The sequence below is a fragment of the Lynx rufus genome, unplaced genomic scaffold (assembly GCF_022079265.1).
Source record: "Lynx rufus isolate CCGP_SWC_20201006 ecotype Redwood Valley unplaced genomic scaffold, mLynRuf1.p SCAF_4, whole genome shotgun sequence".
Classification (NCBI taxonomy): Eukaryota; Metazoa; Chordata; class Mammalia; order Carnivora; family Felidae; genus Lynx; species Lynx rufus.
Window position 1 is genome coordinate 77,770,281 of NW_025814856.1, and position 13,604 is coordinate 77,783,884.

The 13,604-nt window shown below is 44.9% G+C and overlaps 1 protein-coding gene across 1 annotated transcript in view; it reads right to left on the reverse strand.

The window, feature by feature from the left end:
* The window catches only part of SLC26A4 (solute carrier family 26 member 4), a 50,222-nt gene extending 39,231 nt beyond the window's left edge, over positions 1 to 10,991 (reverse strand). The window contains exons 1-3 of the mRNA XM_047097462.1: positions 10,828 to 10,991; positions 8,735 to 8,874; positions 527 to 637 (exon numbers count right to left, since the gene is read on the reverse strand). Coding sequence (XP_046953418.1) covers positions 527 to 637; positions 8,735 to 8,874; positions 10,828 to 10,991 — 415 coding nt within the window. The remainder of the gene's footprint in view (positions 1 to 526; positions 638 to 8,734; positions 8,875 to 10,827) is intronic.
* Positions 10,992 to 13,604: the final 2,613 nt, after the last annotated feature.

Here is a 13,604-nt window from a genome sequence, read left to right on the forward strand (position 1 = left end):
AGCTTAGTTTCTAAATAGTTTTGGCACAACTTTGCTGGTCTTCCAGTATTAGTGACTTAAAATGAGTATAGTTTTTAATGAAATGATGAATATGGATTTGATGAACATTATTTAGTAAATGATAAGTTAGTCTAGTAAAACAGGAGGTTTGAAGACCTCTTGAAGATATTTTTCCTTGTCATTTTCTATTTTGGAAGAGAACAGTTTCTAAATATGGAGTCAAATTTATTACATTAAGAAAATGAAAATATGCTAGAATTTGAAGGTAGGCTGCCATTTTGACCAATCTCTCAATTTTCTCCTCTTTATATATAAAAAAAAAGTTAAGTATAAACTTAATACTGAAGAGATGGTACTTTGAAAGCTAAGAACCACTGCGTCATTGAATAGGAAAAGCAGGCAAAGCACTGAAGGCCTATTTTCCCGGAAAACATTATTAACAAAGATATGGAAGCATAATACACATACTAGAGCCGAAACACGTTAAACGTGAATAAATATAATTGTAGTATATGCTTATAATTACCAACTGAGATGTGTCTTGATGTTCCAAAGATAAAATATGTTAGGATAGGGAAAAAAGCAGAGTAGAGACCATATCCGACAGGAACGGCAGCCAGGAGAGCATACGCCATGCCTGAAAGTACATCCAAAATGATTAAATTCACCAACAAAAGTTATGGTATTATTTCTACTGTGCAAAGAAAGACCTTTTCAAAGATAGCCCCACTTTGCAGCTTGCCCAGAGTGGTCTCCTTATGTTGCCTACAGTCTGAGGCTATGCAAGGATGCAGAACACGGTCTAAATCAGCTGAAATAATGATGGTGTCCACACATCGCCTGTGTAAATAAATTGAATTGACAGGTAATCCAAATTACCCAGTGATCAGACGAGTGGAAAAAAGAAGTCAGAGCAGTTGGTTAACATTGTTATCAATTTAGTCAGGGAAATACAAATCAAAACCACACTGAGATACCACCTCACACCAGTCAGGGTGGCTACAATGAACAAATCGGGAAACAACAGATGTTGGTGAGGATGCGGAGAAAGAGGAACCCTTTAGTGCTGTTGGTCCCCTTTTGCGCAGCTGGTGGGAATGCAAACCGGTGCAGGCCCTCTGGAAAACAGCATGGAGGTTCCTCAAAATATGAAAAATAGAACTACCCAATGGTCCAGCAATTGCACTACTAGGTGTTTATCCAAAAGACACAAAAGTGCTGATTCAAAGGGGCATGTGCACCCCAATGTTTATATCAGCACTATCAACAAGAGCCAACTTATAGAAAGAGCCCAAAGGTCCCTTGACTGATGAATGGATAAAGAAGATGTGGTGTGTGTATATATATATAGAGAGAGAGAGAGGGAGAGAGAGAGAGAGAGAGAGAGAGAGAGAGAGAGAGTATTACTTGGCAATCAAAAAGAATGAAATCTTACCATTTGCAACAGCATGGAGGGAACTAGAATGTATTAGGCTAAGCGAAATAAGTCAGTCAGAGAAAGACAAATATCATATGATTTTACTCATATGTGTAATTTAAGACACAAAACAGATGAACATTGGGGAAGGGAAGGAAAAATAAGATAAAAACAGAGAGGGAAACAAGCCATAAGAGACTCTTTAATTTAGAGAACAAACAGAGGGTTGCCGGAGGGTTGTTGGGCGGGGAGAAGGGCTAAATGGGTGATGGGCCTTAATAAGGGCATTTGTTGGGATGAGCCCTGGGTATTGTATGTAAGTGATGAATCAGTGAATTCTACTCCTGAGACATTATTACACTATATGTTAACTAACTTGGATTTAACTAAAATAAAAAAAATTTGTAATTTCATCAATTTGGTCCAAAGGCTCAGACCAGTTTTGCACATAGATATTTTGTGTGAATGCAGTGTTTCTCTGTGTTCAGAGGGACATAAGCATTGTTGCACTGCCCTTTCCACCTTTCTTGTTAACAGAAGTTAGGTCCAAACAAAGAAAAATATGGCAATTATACACAGCAGCAGGCAAGAAAACTCTGCGAGGTTTCCTCCGCTAAGCTGTCTGTCCCAGGAAGCCTCTGGGCCCATGTATTGCGGTATGGAGAAATCTCAACTTCTCTGTGTACATGGGAATTGGAAGACCATGATGATGAGTTCTTTTCCCTGGTTAAGTACTTCTTAGGTAGTCAGAACATCTTACTTAAATTACTTTCTCACATTTCACTCACTTACAGTGAGAGAAAATCAAGCCCTTTGATCACTGGGCCCTTAACAAAGGATTACATTTAGAGCAGTTAAAAAAACAAAAGGCGAAAACAACCTAAATATCCTGGCTCACAACTGCCCCATGTTAGCTACTGAATGAATGTCTCAAAATGGAAAAGTTAACTAAATTATACTTTGCATACTGTAATTCTATCACATGAAATTGATGTGATATGTAGAAACACATTTCCTAACATGGAGATATGTAAAGAACAAAGAAAAAGCAGGATTCAAAATCGTGGTAAGCATGCCTGCTCCCCCTTTTATAAAAGTAAACATGCATGTTGCATGCACAAAAAAATTCTCAAAAGATTTTAAATAATATACTAAGTCATTTCGATATTCAAAGACTATATAATATAATAAATACCCATGTATTCACCATCTGGCTTAAGAAATAAATTGCCAGTGGGGCACCTGGCTGGCTCAGCTGGTACAGGGAATGACTCTTGATCTCAGGGTTGCGGGTTTGAGCCCCACATTGGGTGCAGAGATTACTTAAAATCTTGAGGGAAAGAAAGAAAGAAAGAAAGAAAGAAAGAAAGAAAGAAAGAAAGAAAGAAAGAAAGAAAAGAAGGAAGGGAGGGAGGGAGGGAGGGAGGGAGGGAGGAAGGAAGGAAGGAAGGAAGGAAGGAAGGAAGGAAGGAAGGGAGAAATCGCCAGTAAAGTTACAACTCTATATACTTTTCCTCCATCACATCCTCCTTCCTCCCTCTATCCCTTGAAGGCAACCACTATCCAAAATGTAGTGCTTATCATTCTGGCATTTCTTTATTCTTTTACATAGATATGCATTTGTGTGTCTAGTAGGACATTTACTAAAATATTAATGGGTTTTCTACATGGTAGGATCAAAGGAGACTTATAGTTTGTGGAAGAGGTATTTTTTTCATGTTCTTTATATGTATTTTCTAGTTTCCTACAATAAACTTCACGCATTCATTCAACAACAATTGATTATGTACCTACCATGTGCCAGCACTATTCTAGGTCTGGGAGTGGACAAAAGAAAGTATCTGCCCTTACAGAATTTGCATTCTAGAATAATCTGTATGCAATCATTTTAATACATGAATTACAGCAAGAAATGGCAATAATCACTCATCCCAAGAAAATGGAGTAGAATGGTGGCTCCACAAAGGGAAGAAGGAGCAGGAGATAAAAACAACCTACTTTCTATGACTTTTTCCAAGTCTTTCTCAAGCTTCACTTCCCTACACTGGGCTCTGCAGTGTTTACAGGCCTGACAAAATAGGGACTTTTTCTGTTTTCATACAGTGTCCTACTTAGGGACAACCGCTACCCAAATATATTGTAATCAGCTTTATTACAAAGGAATTTGGTGCAACAATTTTGATATCACACCATTTTGTAAAGAAATTGAAGCCATCGGTTTAAGCTGTGGAATCTCTGTGCTGGCGGCCCTCATGTGCAGGATGGTGGCCTATGTCGACAATGGTGGTACTAACAAATGTTTGCAAGCATCTAGAAGGCAAAGTAGAAACTGGAGAGCAGTCTCCCCATAGTTGGGAATGAAGATAGCCCTAAAATGCCTGCGTTGATCTTTTGCTGGCTGGTGAGAATTTTTTTTATAACAAAAGTCAAAAAGATCCCATTATCCTTCTCAACAAGCGGTTTCTCAGTAAGTTGAGCCTGACCTCTCTGATGAGTTACTCTCCCACTCCTCGGCCATCCAGCCAGTGATGTGTCACGGACCGAGCCACCACTAGACACAATGGCACCCCCTCTGAAATCTGTTTTGAGTTCTCTCTCCCAAAACACATCCTAGGCTTTCAGCTCACCTACTCCAGAATCGTTGTTGCAACATTTCTGTGTCCTCATCTATGTCCTCATGAGGCTTCAAAATCCACTCTCTCCCTCTCTTTGGTGCCCTCCTGTCTTCTCTTGCCTCCTGTCCATGTAATTTTGCAAACACTCTGAACTCCCTTGCTTCTCTCTCTCACCTTCCCTTTTCTTGTCTCGTAAAACCCCAGTCTGGTTGAATCCAAACATCCACCTTTTGGGTGACATTTGAGCATTTGAGTGGCTAGAGAAGCTGGACCAGAGACCAGATAATTTGCACTTGGGCTGACCCATCTCAAGGGAGATATGTGAACAGGAGCCCCACGTGGGGACTCCGGACTGCCTGGCGGCCCAACTCCACATCCTTGTTCTGAGCAAGACTCAAACCTCCCAAAGTTTCCTCAAACTGCTGCCCTCCCCCTTCTGCACACAGACATGGTTCAGACATGAATCTCAGACTCCACCCAAAACACAGAATCCATAAAGAGATGCTCTGAATTTGCTTTTCACCATAATTTCATACCCCTCTATACTTGCACCATTTTCTTCTTTCTTCCTTTAAAAATGGAGGAGATCTCCCCCTTGTCTTTAAGGAGCAACCCTCCTACTTCTGTCCTTGAGCCCCATTCACATTCACCCCTTCTCACCACTTTTAGTTTCTTCTCCACCTGTTGGGCCATCAATGCCTTTCTCTACAAGGATATTCCCACTAGTTCCCAAATATGTTCTAGTATCTCTTCTAGGAAAAGAAAATGAAATCTTCCCTCATTCTACCTCCATCTCTTTACCTCTCTAGAGTTACAGCTATTTTTCTACTCTGGGTCACAGCAAACCTTCTCAAAAGCATTGCCTGTGTCCCACCTTTAAGCTCTCCCCTGAAGAGTATTTGACACTATTGCCCCTCTGTCCTTTTTTTTTTTTTTTTTAACGTTTATTCATTTTTGAGAGACAGAGAAAGACAGAGCACAAGTGGGGGAAGGGCAGAGAGAGAGGGAGACACAGAATCCAAAGCAGGCTCCAGGCTCCGGGCTGTCAGCAGAGAGCCCGATGTGGGGCTCGAACCCACGAATCATGAGATCATGACCTGAGCCGAAGTCGGACGCTCAACTGACTGAGCCACCCAGGTGCCCCTGCCCCTCTGTCCTTTTAAAAACAACCTCCCCTCTTGGCTTCTGACCCCACATCTCTCCAATTCTCTTTCTCTCCAACCTCCTGAGCCTCCTTATGTTTCCTTGTGGCCCCACCCCCCTTATCTTTCTGACCTCTGGATGGTCCAGCCATCTTCTCTCCCATCTGCCCCTTCTCCCTGGGTTGTCTCAGGCATTCCCACTCTTTTATATATTTTTTAAAGTTGATTTATCTATTTATTTTGAGAGAGAGAGAGAGAGAGAGAGGCAGAGAGAGAGAGAGAATCCCAAGCAGGCTCCCCACCCCCGCAGCAGTCAGCACAGAGCCTGAATCCCACTAACCGTGAGACCATGACCCAAGCTGAAATCAAGAAATTAAGGGATGGAGGTTAAACCCACTGAGCCACCCAGGTGCCCCACCTCTATTTTAAAGATCACCTCTACAGCGATGCTTTCCTGATTTTTCTGTCTAGCTCAGACGTCTCCTCTGCTCTTCACACTTGAAGTAGCTCCAACTCAATATTTAGCATTTCCATTTAGAGATCTCACCTACATCTCAAACTTAGCATGTCCAAAAGGACACTCTTCACTTTCCATCCCAAACTGCTCCTCAGCCAGCCTTTGCCATTGTAATAAGTGACATAACCATCTACCCAGTTGCTCAAGCCAACAACCTTGGAGCCACCTGTGATTTTCATCACACTAAATCCATCAGTAGACATCAGCGACTGCTGCTCCAAAATATATTTCAAATCTGTGTGGATCTCTCCATCTCCTGCTGATCTGGTTCCAGCTGACACACCTGTCCTCCAGGCTGGGAGGGGTGAGGCAAGCCAGGTGCCTGAGGCACAATACTTAAGGAAGCCTTCTGAGAGTCAGTGCCTCACTGTCTCATCCTAATCCCAGCCCTGCCCAACCTTATCTCATTCAGTTCACCAGCTGCCACCCCTCACGGCACCCACCCACACTAGAATTCTTGAAAATACTGAACTCCTTTTGGCCTTGGGCCTTTGTTTGGTAAACTCCTCCTTCTGCTCTTGTCATGGCAGTCTCTTCATCCTCTGGGTCTCTGACTGAATTTCACCTAATCAGTAAGGACTTCCTTGACCATTCTATCTAAAATAAACACTCCAGCGGCGCCTGGGTGGCTGAGTTGGTAGAGTGTCCAACTCTTGATTTCAGCTCAGGTCAGAATCTCGGGGTCATGGGATCGGGCCCCGCATCTGAGTGGGGAGCATGCTTAAGATTCTCTCTCTCCCTCTGTCCCTCTTCTCCACTTGTTCTCTCTCTCTCTCAAAATAAAGAAATAAACACTCCCTCTTCAAAGTAATCCATATTACAGAGTATTTAGTCCAACACAATGGATTAAATCTATCACAATCTGTAATTACTTTTCTTTTTATCTTTTTATTTATTTAATTAATCCCTCTGTCTACATTCAAAAGGAACTCCATGAAGTCAGTATCTGTGCCTGTCAATAAACCATTTAATCCTCATGGCTGAACACCTGGCATCCGGAATTGGTTTTTAAATGTCATTAAGTGAAGGATGAATGAATGCATGAATGAACCAGGTTAGCCTCCCAAAAATCTCACCTTACAATGATAATTTTATAAAAATAAAAAAGATTTAATGGATTTCTCACCTATGGAGAAGGAGTTAATAATAGTTTTTGTGAGGATTAAATAAGATAATTGGCCAAAGCCAGCCTAGTGTCTGATACTTGATAGACAAAATTAAAAGTAGGGTTAATTCTTACAAGATACTTATCTATGAAAATTTGGGAGATATGGAAGTTGAAATATCATTTTTTGTATATAAAGATGATTCATTATCAGAAATGCAATTCAGTCCTCCTTTACCAAATGTTGCCATCTATTTTGTGCCAGCCTCCGTGCCAGGCACCAGCTACACAAACATTAACTTGATGGTCCCTGTCCCCCAGGAGTCACACAGAATTGCTCCGTCACAGCTGTTAAGAGTCCACAGTGCACATGCTCACGTGGCATCACCTAACTATGTACTGCCCAGCCCTACCTCCTCTCCCATCCTCCTTTGTGACTGAAAACATGGTTGGTCAGGACGGGGCTCCACACGAGGGGCACAGAACATCCTCCTCTGTGGAAATCTACCTGTCCTGCTCTGAGTAATCTTGAGAGCCTTATGGGCAAAGGTTGGTTCATGACATTGCTCAACGACTATTACTAACTTCTGAAATAGTCTATTTTCAAGCCATCTTTCTACACACATCCCTATCCCATTCTACTTCCCATTATTTGGCAATCTCAGACTTAACCTTCCCAGAAGTTCTACTCTGACAGCTCAACCTCTAGGAAGCCATTCCCAATCCCCTAAGGCTGGGTTGTGAGCCTCTGTGCATGGTCACTTCTTAGGCCTTGTTGCCCTTGTCACAGCTCTTGTTGAATGGTTATTATCCACTTTCCTATTGGACCATGAGCTCCTTGAAAGCAGGTGGTACACCTCATTCATGTCAGCATACCTAGGACCTGGAGCATATGAGGTGCCCCATAAAATTATAATAAATAAATGATACTTCTGTTTCCATGGTCCAGGACTTTGTAGAGTTGGGGGGATAGCAGAAGCAAGGCAACGGGGATGGGGGCCGAGAAGAATGCCCATACTGCTATTCACCAACTATGCAACAGATTTCCAAGATGTTCATGGAAATATAGTATGAAGCCAGTTTAAAAACAAAACAAAACACCTCTGTTGAGACATTTTGCCAGAGATTAAAATAAGGTGATGGATTAAAAAAAGGAAGGAGGACAGAAAGAATGTTTATATATAACACTCCAGGCTAAAACACTTGCTTCACTTTCCCTTAAGCCATTAAAAAATTTTTTTAATGTTTTACTTATTTTTGAGAGAAAGAGAGACAGAGCACAAGTGGGGGAGGGCCAGAGAGAGAGGGAGACATAGAATCCGATGCAGACTCCAGGCTCTGAGCTGTTAGCACAGAGCCTGACGCAGGGGTCGAACCCACAAACCGTGAGATGCTGAGCTGAAGCTGGACGCTTAACTGACTGAGCCACCCAGGTGCCCCCCCCCTTAAGCCACTTTCAAATTGCAGGTCAAGGCCCATGTGTGGGATGCAAAATAATTTAATGGATTGCAATCATCATTTAAAAAATATAAGCAGAATAGAACAGGACAGAATAAAAACTATCAGAGCACATCACTTGTAGTGGGAGTAAATAACTATTTCACGAAACTTGAGATATGTGTGTGTGCAGATCACGATGTAATGTATATTTCTTACTGTGAGTTGTGGTCAATAGAGATTGGGAAGCTACTGCTTAGATGCTAGGACTCTAGTTGAAGCCATGCGGCTAGAGAAGCAGCAGGGTTTCCCAGGAAGAGAACTCTAAGGAAGAGGAGAAAAGAGGCGAATCTATCCACTAAGGGGCTCTAGAGGAAAGACGAAGATCTCGAAAGGTGAGCAAACATTGGGTACAGACCCCTGGGAGTCAGGAGGGAGTTACAAACTGCTGCTGGAGACTGTAACTCTCGATCACGTGGGAGCCAATTCACCAACACTTACCTTGCAGGGTGCCCACCAGGCCAGTACTAACTCCCGAGATGATGTCACTAAGCAGCCATTCCTTGATTCGGTACTTGGGGAGCCAGTCCAGGATGGGCAAGAGAGTCTTCAACACAGCCAGGCCTCTCTTTCTTGAACAACTGTCAAAGGGCAAGAAAATGGAGTTTCTAGTCCCGTCTCTGCCATTACCAACGGCAAAGCACAACGTTTCAGCTGGACCCCACTGATCTTTACAACCGTTTAGAAAAAGAGTAAGACTTGCATGGAAAATACTAAGCCTCAAGTGCTTACCATGCTTTTGCCAAGAACTCTATCTACTCTTTTAAATGCACTGTGCTAGAAAACACAGGATTAAGTGTCCCCTCCCCTCTCCCACCTTTGTAATCCTCTGAGAAAATATCCCTACACAAGGGCCCATTTTCTAGACCAGCCACAGATCGATCAATGTGGAGTCTCTAAGTGGAGATTAATTTTCAGACTTCTAACCCAGGCGCCTTCTACTACTTGTTTGTCTTTAAAGAAAAACAAACATGCTCTGTTTATTTTGGCGATGACAGTTCCGAGCCAGTGTATACAAAAATCTTAACATGATAAATGTATATATTTTGCTGTACCTCGCTACTTAGTATTTTTTTTTAATTCAGCATGCCATAGACAAAAGAAAACAAATATTAAGAGTGTATGGACATTTAACAGGAACCCACGGGGGAGGGGAAGGAAAAAAAAAAAAGAGAGAATCGAGTGGGAGAGAGCCAAAGCATAAGAGACTCTGAAAAACTGAAAACAAATTGAGAGCTGATGGGGGGTGGGAAGGCGGGGAGGGTGGGTGATGGGTATTGAGGAGGGCACCTGCTGGGATGAGCACTGGGCGTTGTATGGAAACCTTCTGACAATAAATTTCATATATCAAAAAAAAACAAAAGAGTGTATGGACATTATTAGACTCTTCATTCAACTAAATTATTTCAATTATATTTATGAGACAATTGGAAATTTTGATGTTCTCCATATTAAGCAATCATTTTTTAGGTGTGATAAGGGAATTGTGGTTATTTTTTCTAAAGAGTCTTTAGAGATATATACTGAAATATATACAGACAAAAAGATACACTCTGTGGGATCAGCTTCAAAAAAAAATGGAGTGGAGGCAAGTGGGTGGAAATAGAGCATGGTTGTTGAAGCTGGGTGGTGGGTAAAAAAAGGAAGGGGGGTTTCATTATACTACTTTGTCTACTTTTATATGTGCTTATGTTCTGTAATAAAAGAATTTTTTAAAATTTTTTTAACATTTATTTTTGAGAGACAGAGACAGAGCAGGAGCGGGGGAGGGGCAGAGAGAGAGGGAGACACAGAATCCGAAGCAGGCTGCAGGCTCTGAGCAAGCTGTCAGCACAGAGCCTGATGTGGGGCTCGAACCCACAAACTGTAAGCTCATGACCTGAGCCGAAGTCGGATGCTCGACGGACTGAGACACCCAGGCACCCCTGTAATAAAAGATTTTTAAAAAGAAAGAGAATCTGGCAGCAGCGGGCAGTTCTAGTTTTTGTTGGTGATATCTAATTATGGATGGCCTGTTTGGGTTTAGAAAGTGATGGAGGTCTCCCTGGGGGTCCCACTGCCTGACAGGAAAGAACTTGGAGCACGCTGTGCTCTCCTGGGTTCCTTTCGTGGCTCCGAGTGGCATCCTGCCTAGAGGAGCTTGGGGCTTTGAAGGACTCCTGGTCAGGTGATGGCTTTACCCATCATCTCTTTTTAATCGAGCCCCTTTCTTCACTGTTCTCAGCCTGGCCTTCACAAGAAGACCATAGGAACCCTGTGTACCCCCAAGCGCACTTCAGGTGTCTCCAAGAGAGGAGAGAGAGAGAGAGAGAGAGAGAGAGAGAGAGAGAGAGAGAGATGGAGCTCTCGGAACACACTCTCCCCAGAGAGGAGTTTCCGGGACTAGGGTCCATTCGGGCCGAGAATGATGGAGCCACCCTGCGACCAGGAAGGACAGCAATGCGGACGGTAGAAGCCGGGGCAACCCGGCAGGGCTGCGCGACATCCCACGCCCGGTCCGCGCGCCCACACGCCCGGCCCGCCGCGGCCGCTACCTGCAGCCCTTGGCCAGACTCTCCCGCAGCGTCTTGCGCTCCTGAAGGCGCCGCTCGTACTGCTGCTGGAAGGCGAGCTCGCTGTAGACCGGCCGCGACACCACGTAGCTGCAGCTGTACTCGGGGAGCGGTGGCGGCTCCAATCTGCTGCCGGGCGCTTCCATGACCTGCGAGGCGGAGGGCGAAGAGGAGGGACGAGATGGAGCGGGGAAGGAGGGAGAGGAGGCGAAGAGGAAGGGACTGGAAAAGGCGACCGCCCGTTAGCTGTCACCCGGCCCCACCTGTTGCAGCCGATCCCGGAGCGCCCGGTCCGCGCTCTGCCGTCCTGGGCGCTCCGGGCCGCCACCCCCGGGCGCGCACCACCGGCCTGCAGGGGGGCACGTGAGGACCTTCGGGTCCCGTCGCTTGCACCTGCCGCCTGGGGCTCGCAGACTCTGAAGAAAGTGAGGCCGGCCTTGGGGTCTTCCGGAGCCCGACCCAGTCCCCACCCGCGGGCAGCCAGGGCGCTGTCCGCGTCCTGAAATCTCCCCAAACCCGGGCTGGATCCGAAGCGTGTGCGGGGCTGGAAGGGGACTCTGTGAGCTCTCCTCTCTGGTCGCACCCGACCCAGGGCACGTCCCCAGGCGCGCACCTGGAGAGAAGCACTGGCCCCCGGGCCGGGCGTGGAAACCCTAGGCCACGTTCCCCGGGTCCCGAGGCTGCGTGCACTGCAGGCAAATTCCAGCAGCGGGTCGCCGTTCTCCCGGGGGCAGAACTTTAGGGAGGTGGGGCAGACCTCTTGCCTGTTTTCCTAGCTCCCTTCTCGCTCTCAGCTTCTCAGAAAGAAGGCTGTACTGCCCCCTGCCCGCCCGCTCCGTGCCCCCACGCTAGTCCCTTCCGCAGCTAGCGCTGCCTCCCGGGAGTGGAGCCAGAGCCGAGTCAGGCCAGCTCACCTGTTTCGGCTGGTGCCCCGCCCGCAATGCCCCCGGGACGGCCGCTCCGGTGCCTTTATAGCGCTCACAGAAGGCAGGGAGACGTTTTTATTTATGGAGCAACAGAGACACCTTAGTCGAAAAGAGGAACACAAAGGCAGCGGTCTTTCCCCACCTATCTATCCTACCGGGAAAGAAATGCTACTCCTCCTGCCCTGTTCTTTCCCTTTCCCGAAGTGGGAGGCCAAGAATCTTACTGGTTGTCACCAGGATCCTCACTCACCTCCCAATTACTAACGCGGGCTGCGAGGTCAGGGGCGGGATAGGGAAACTTGTTACAGGAGAGCAGAGCCCTGCGTGGAAAACAGGACTGCTGGGAGCCTTGACCTTGGCTCCTACCTTGTGTGAATCAAGAAGCATCACAGTCTGGCACACAGCTCTCCTACTGCCCTGGGGTGGAGAGGAGGAAAGGAGCAGTGGCCAGTTTTGTGTTTAATAAATGCTCTGTATTTCTAGAAAGTGTTTCTTCAGAAGTAGTCAGTGGCTGGTGGTTGTAGAGGGTTCACAACTTAATCATACATTTTAGATACATTGTGTACACTCTTTTCTCTCTGTGTGTGCCCGTGTGTGTTACATTTCACAATCAAAATCAGGTGTCCAGGTGGCCCACCTTCTTACCCTGTCAACTGTTCGGTTCTATCTTTCTTCTCAGTCATCTGGGCAATCAGGGAAGGAATCAGCTGGACTAGACAGGAATGGAGACTAGAAAGAAGTGAGGGGAATAGGATCTACCCTACCTCAGCAGGCTTCTGTCTTCTGCTGGAATGAATCTTGCTAAAACTGACTAATGCAGGTGTAGATGAAAGATGGGAGAGTTTAGCAAACAGGTGGATTCTCGCCCTATCATCAGTATTCTGGAGTAAATGCAGAAGAGACTCCAAAACTATGGACCTTCTGGACACCAGCCTGCAGTTACCTACCTAGCTGGAAAATACAGACCATGACAGTTCTTTAAGCTCCAGGAAACAGAACTCCTCTTGGGAGAACCCTAGTGTAAATTCCCTGTAATTGTATCCTACGAGGTCTGAGCATGTGCATTTTTCCTAATAAATGAATGAGTCAACAGCTTTCAACAGATTTCAGAAACTTACTTGACCCTTAAATAAGGTTAAAGGACACCTGGCTGGCTCAGTCAGAAGAACATGCAACTCTGAATCTCAGGGTCCTGAGTTCAAGTCCCACCCTGGGTGTAGAGATTACCAAAAATAAATAAGATTTATTTAAGATTACTTAATTACTTAAGATTACTTAAATTGCTTAAAATAAAATAAAATAAAATAAAGGTAAGAACCATTGCAGAAGGGAACCAAAAATAAAAACCCAGGTCGTGAACTTGAGAATTCTATCCATTCGCAAGGGAGGTTTTGCTTAGTTGATCCTTGAACAACAGAGGTTTGAACTGCACAGGACCACCTACCTATAAGTGGATTTTTTCCTCGTAAGTACAGTACTGTACTGTAAATGTGTTATCTCTTCTTTATGATTTTCCTAATAACATTTTCTTTTCTCTACCTTACTTTATTGTAAGAATGCAGTATATACTACATAAATCACACAAAATATGTGTCCATAGACATTCATGTTGCCCGTAGGTAAGGCTTCCAATCAAGAGTAGGCTGTTAGCAGTTAAGTTTCTGAGAAATCAAAAGTTACTGGAGGATTTTTGATTCCACGCGGCTGGAAACCCTTAACACTCATGTTGTTCGAGGATCAACTGTATATAACAGTGGTTCTTAACTAAGGGCTATTTTACCCCTCAGGGAACATTTGGCAATGTCTGGAGACATTTTTGTTGTCACGCCTGGG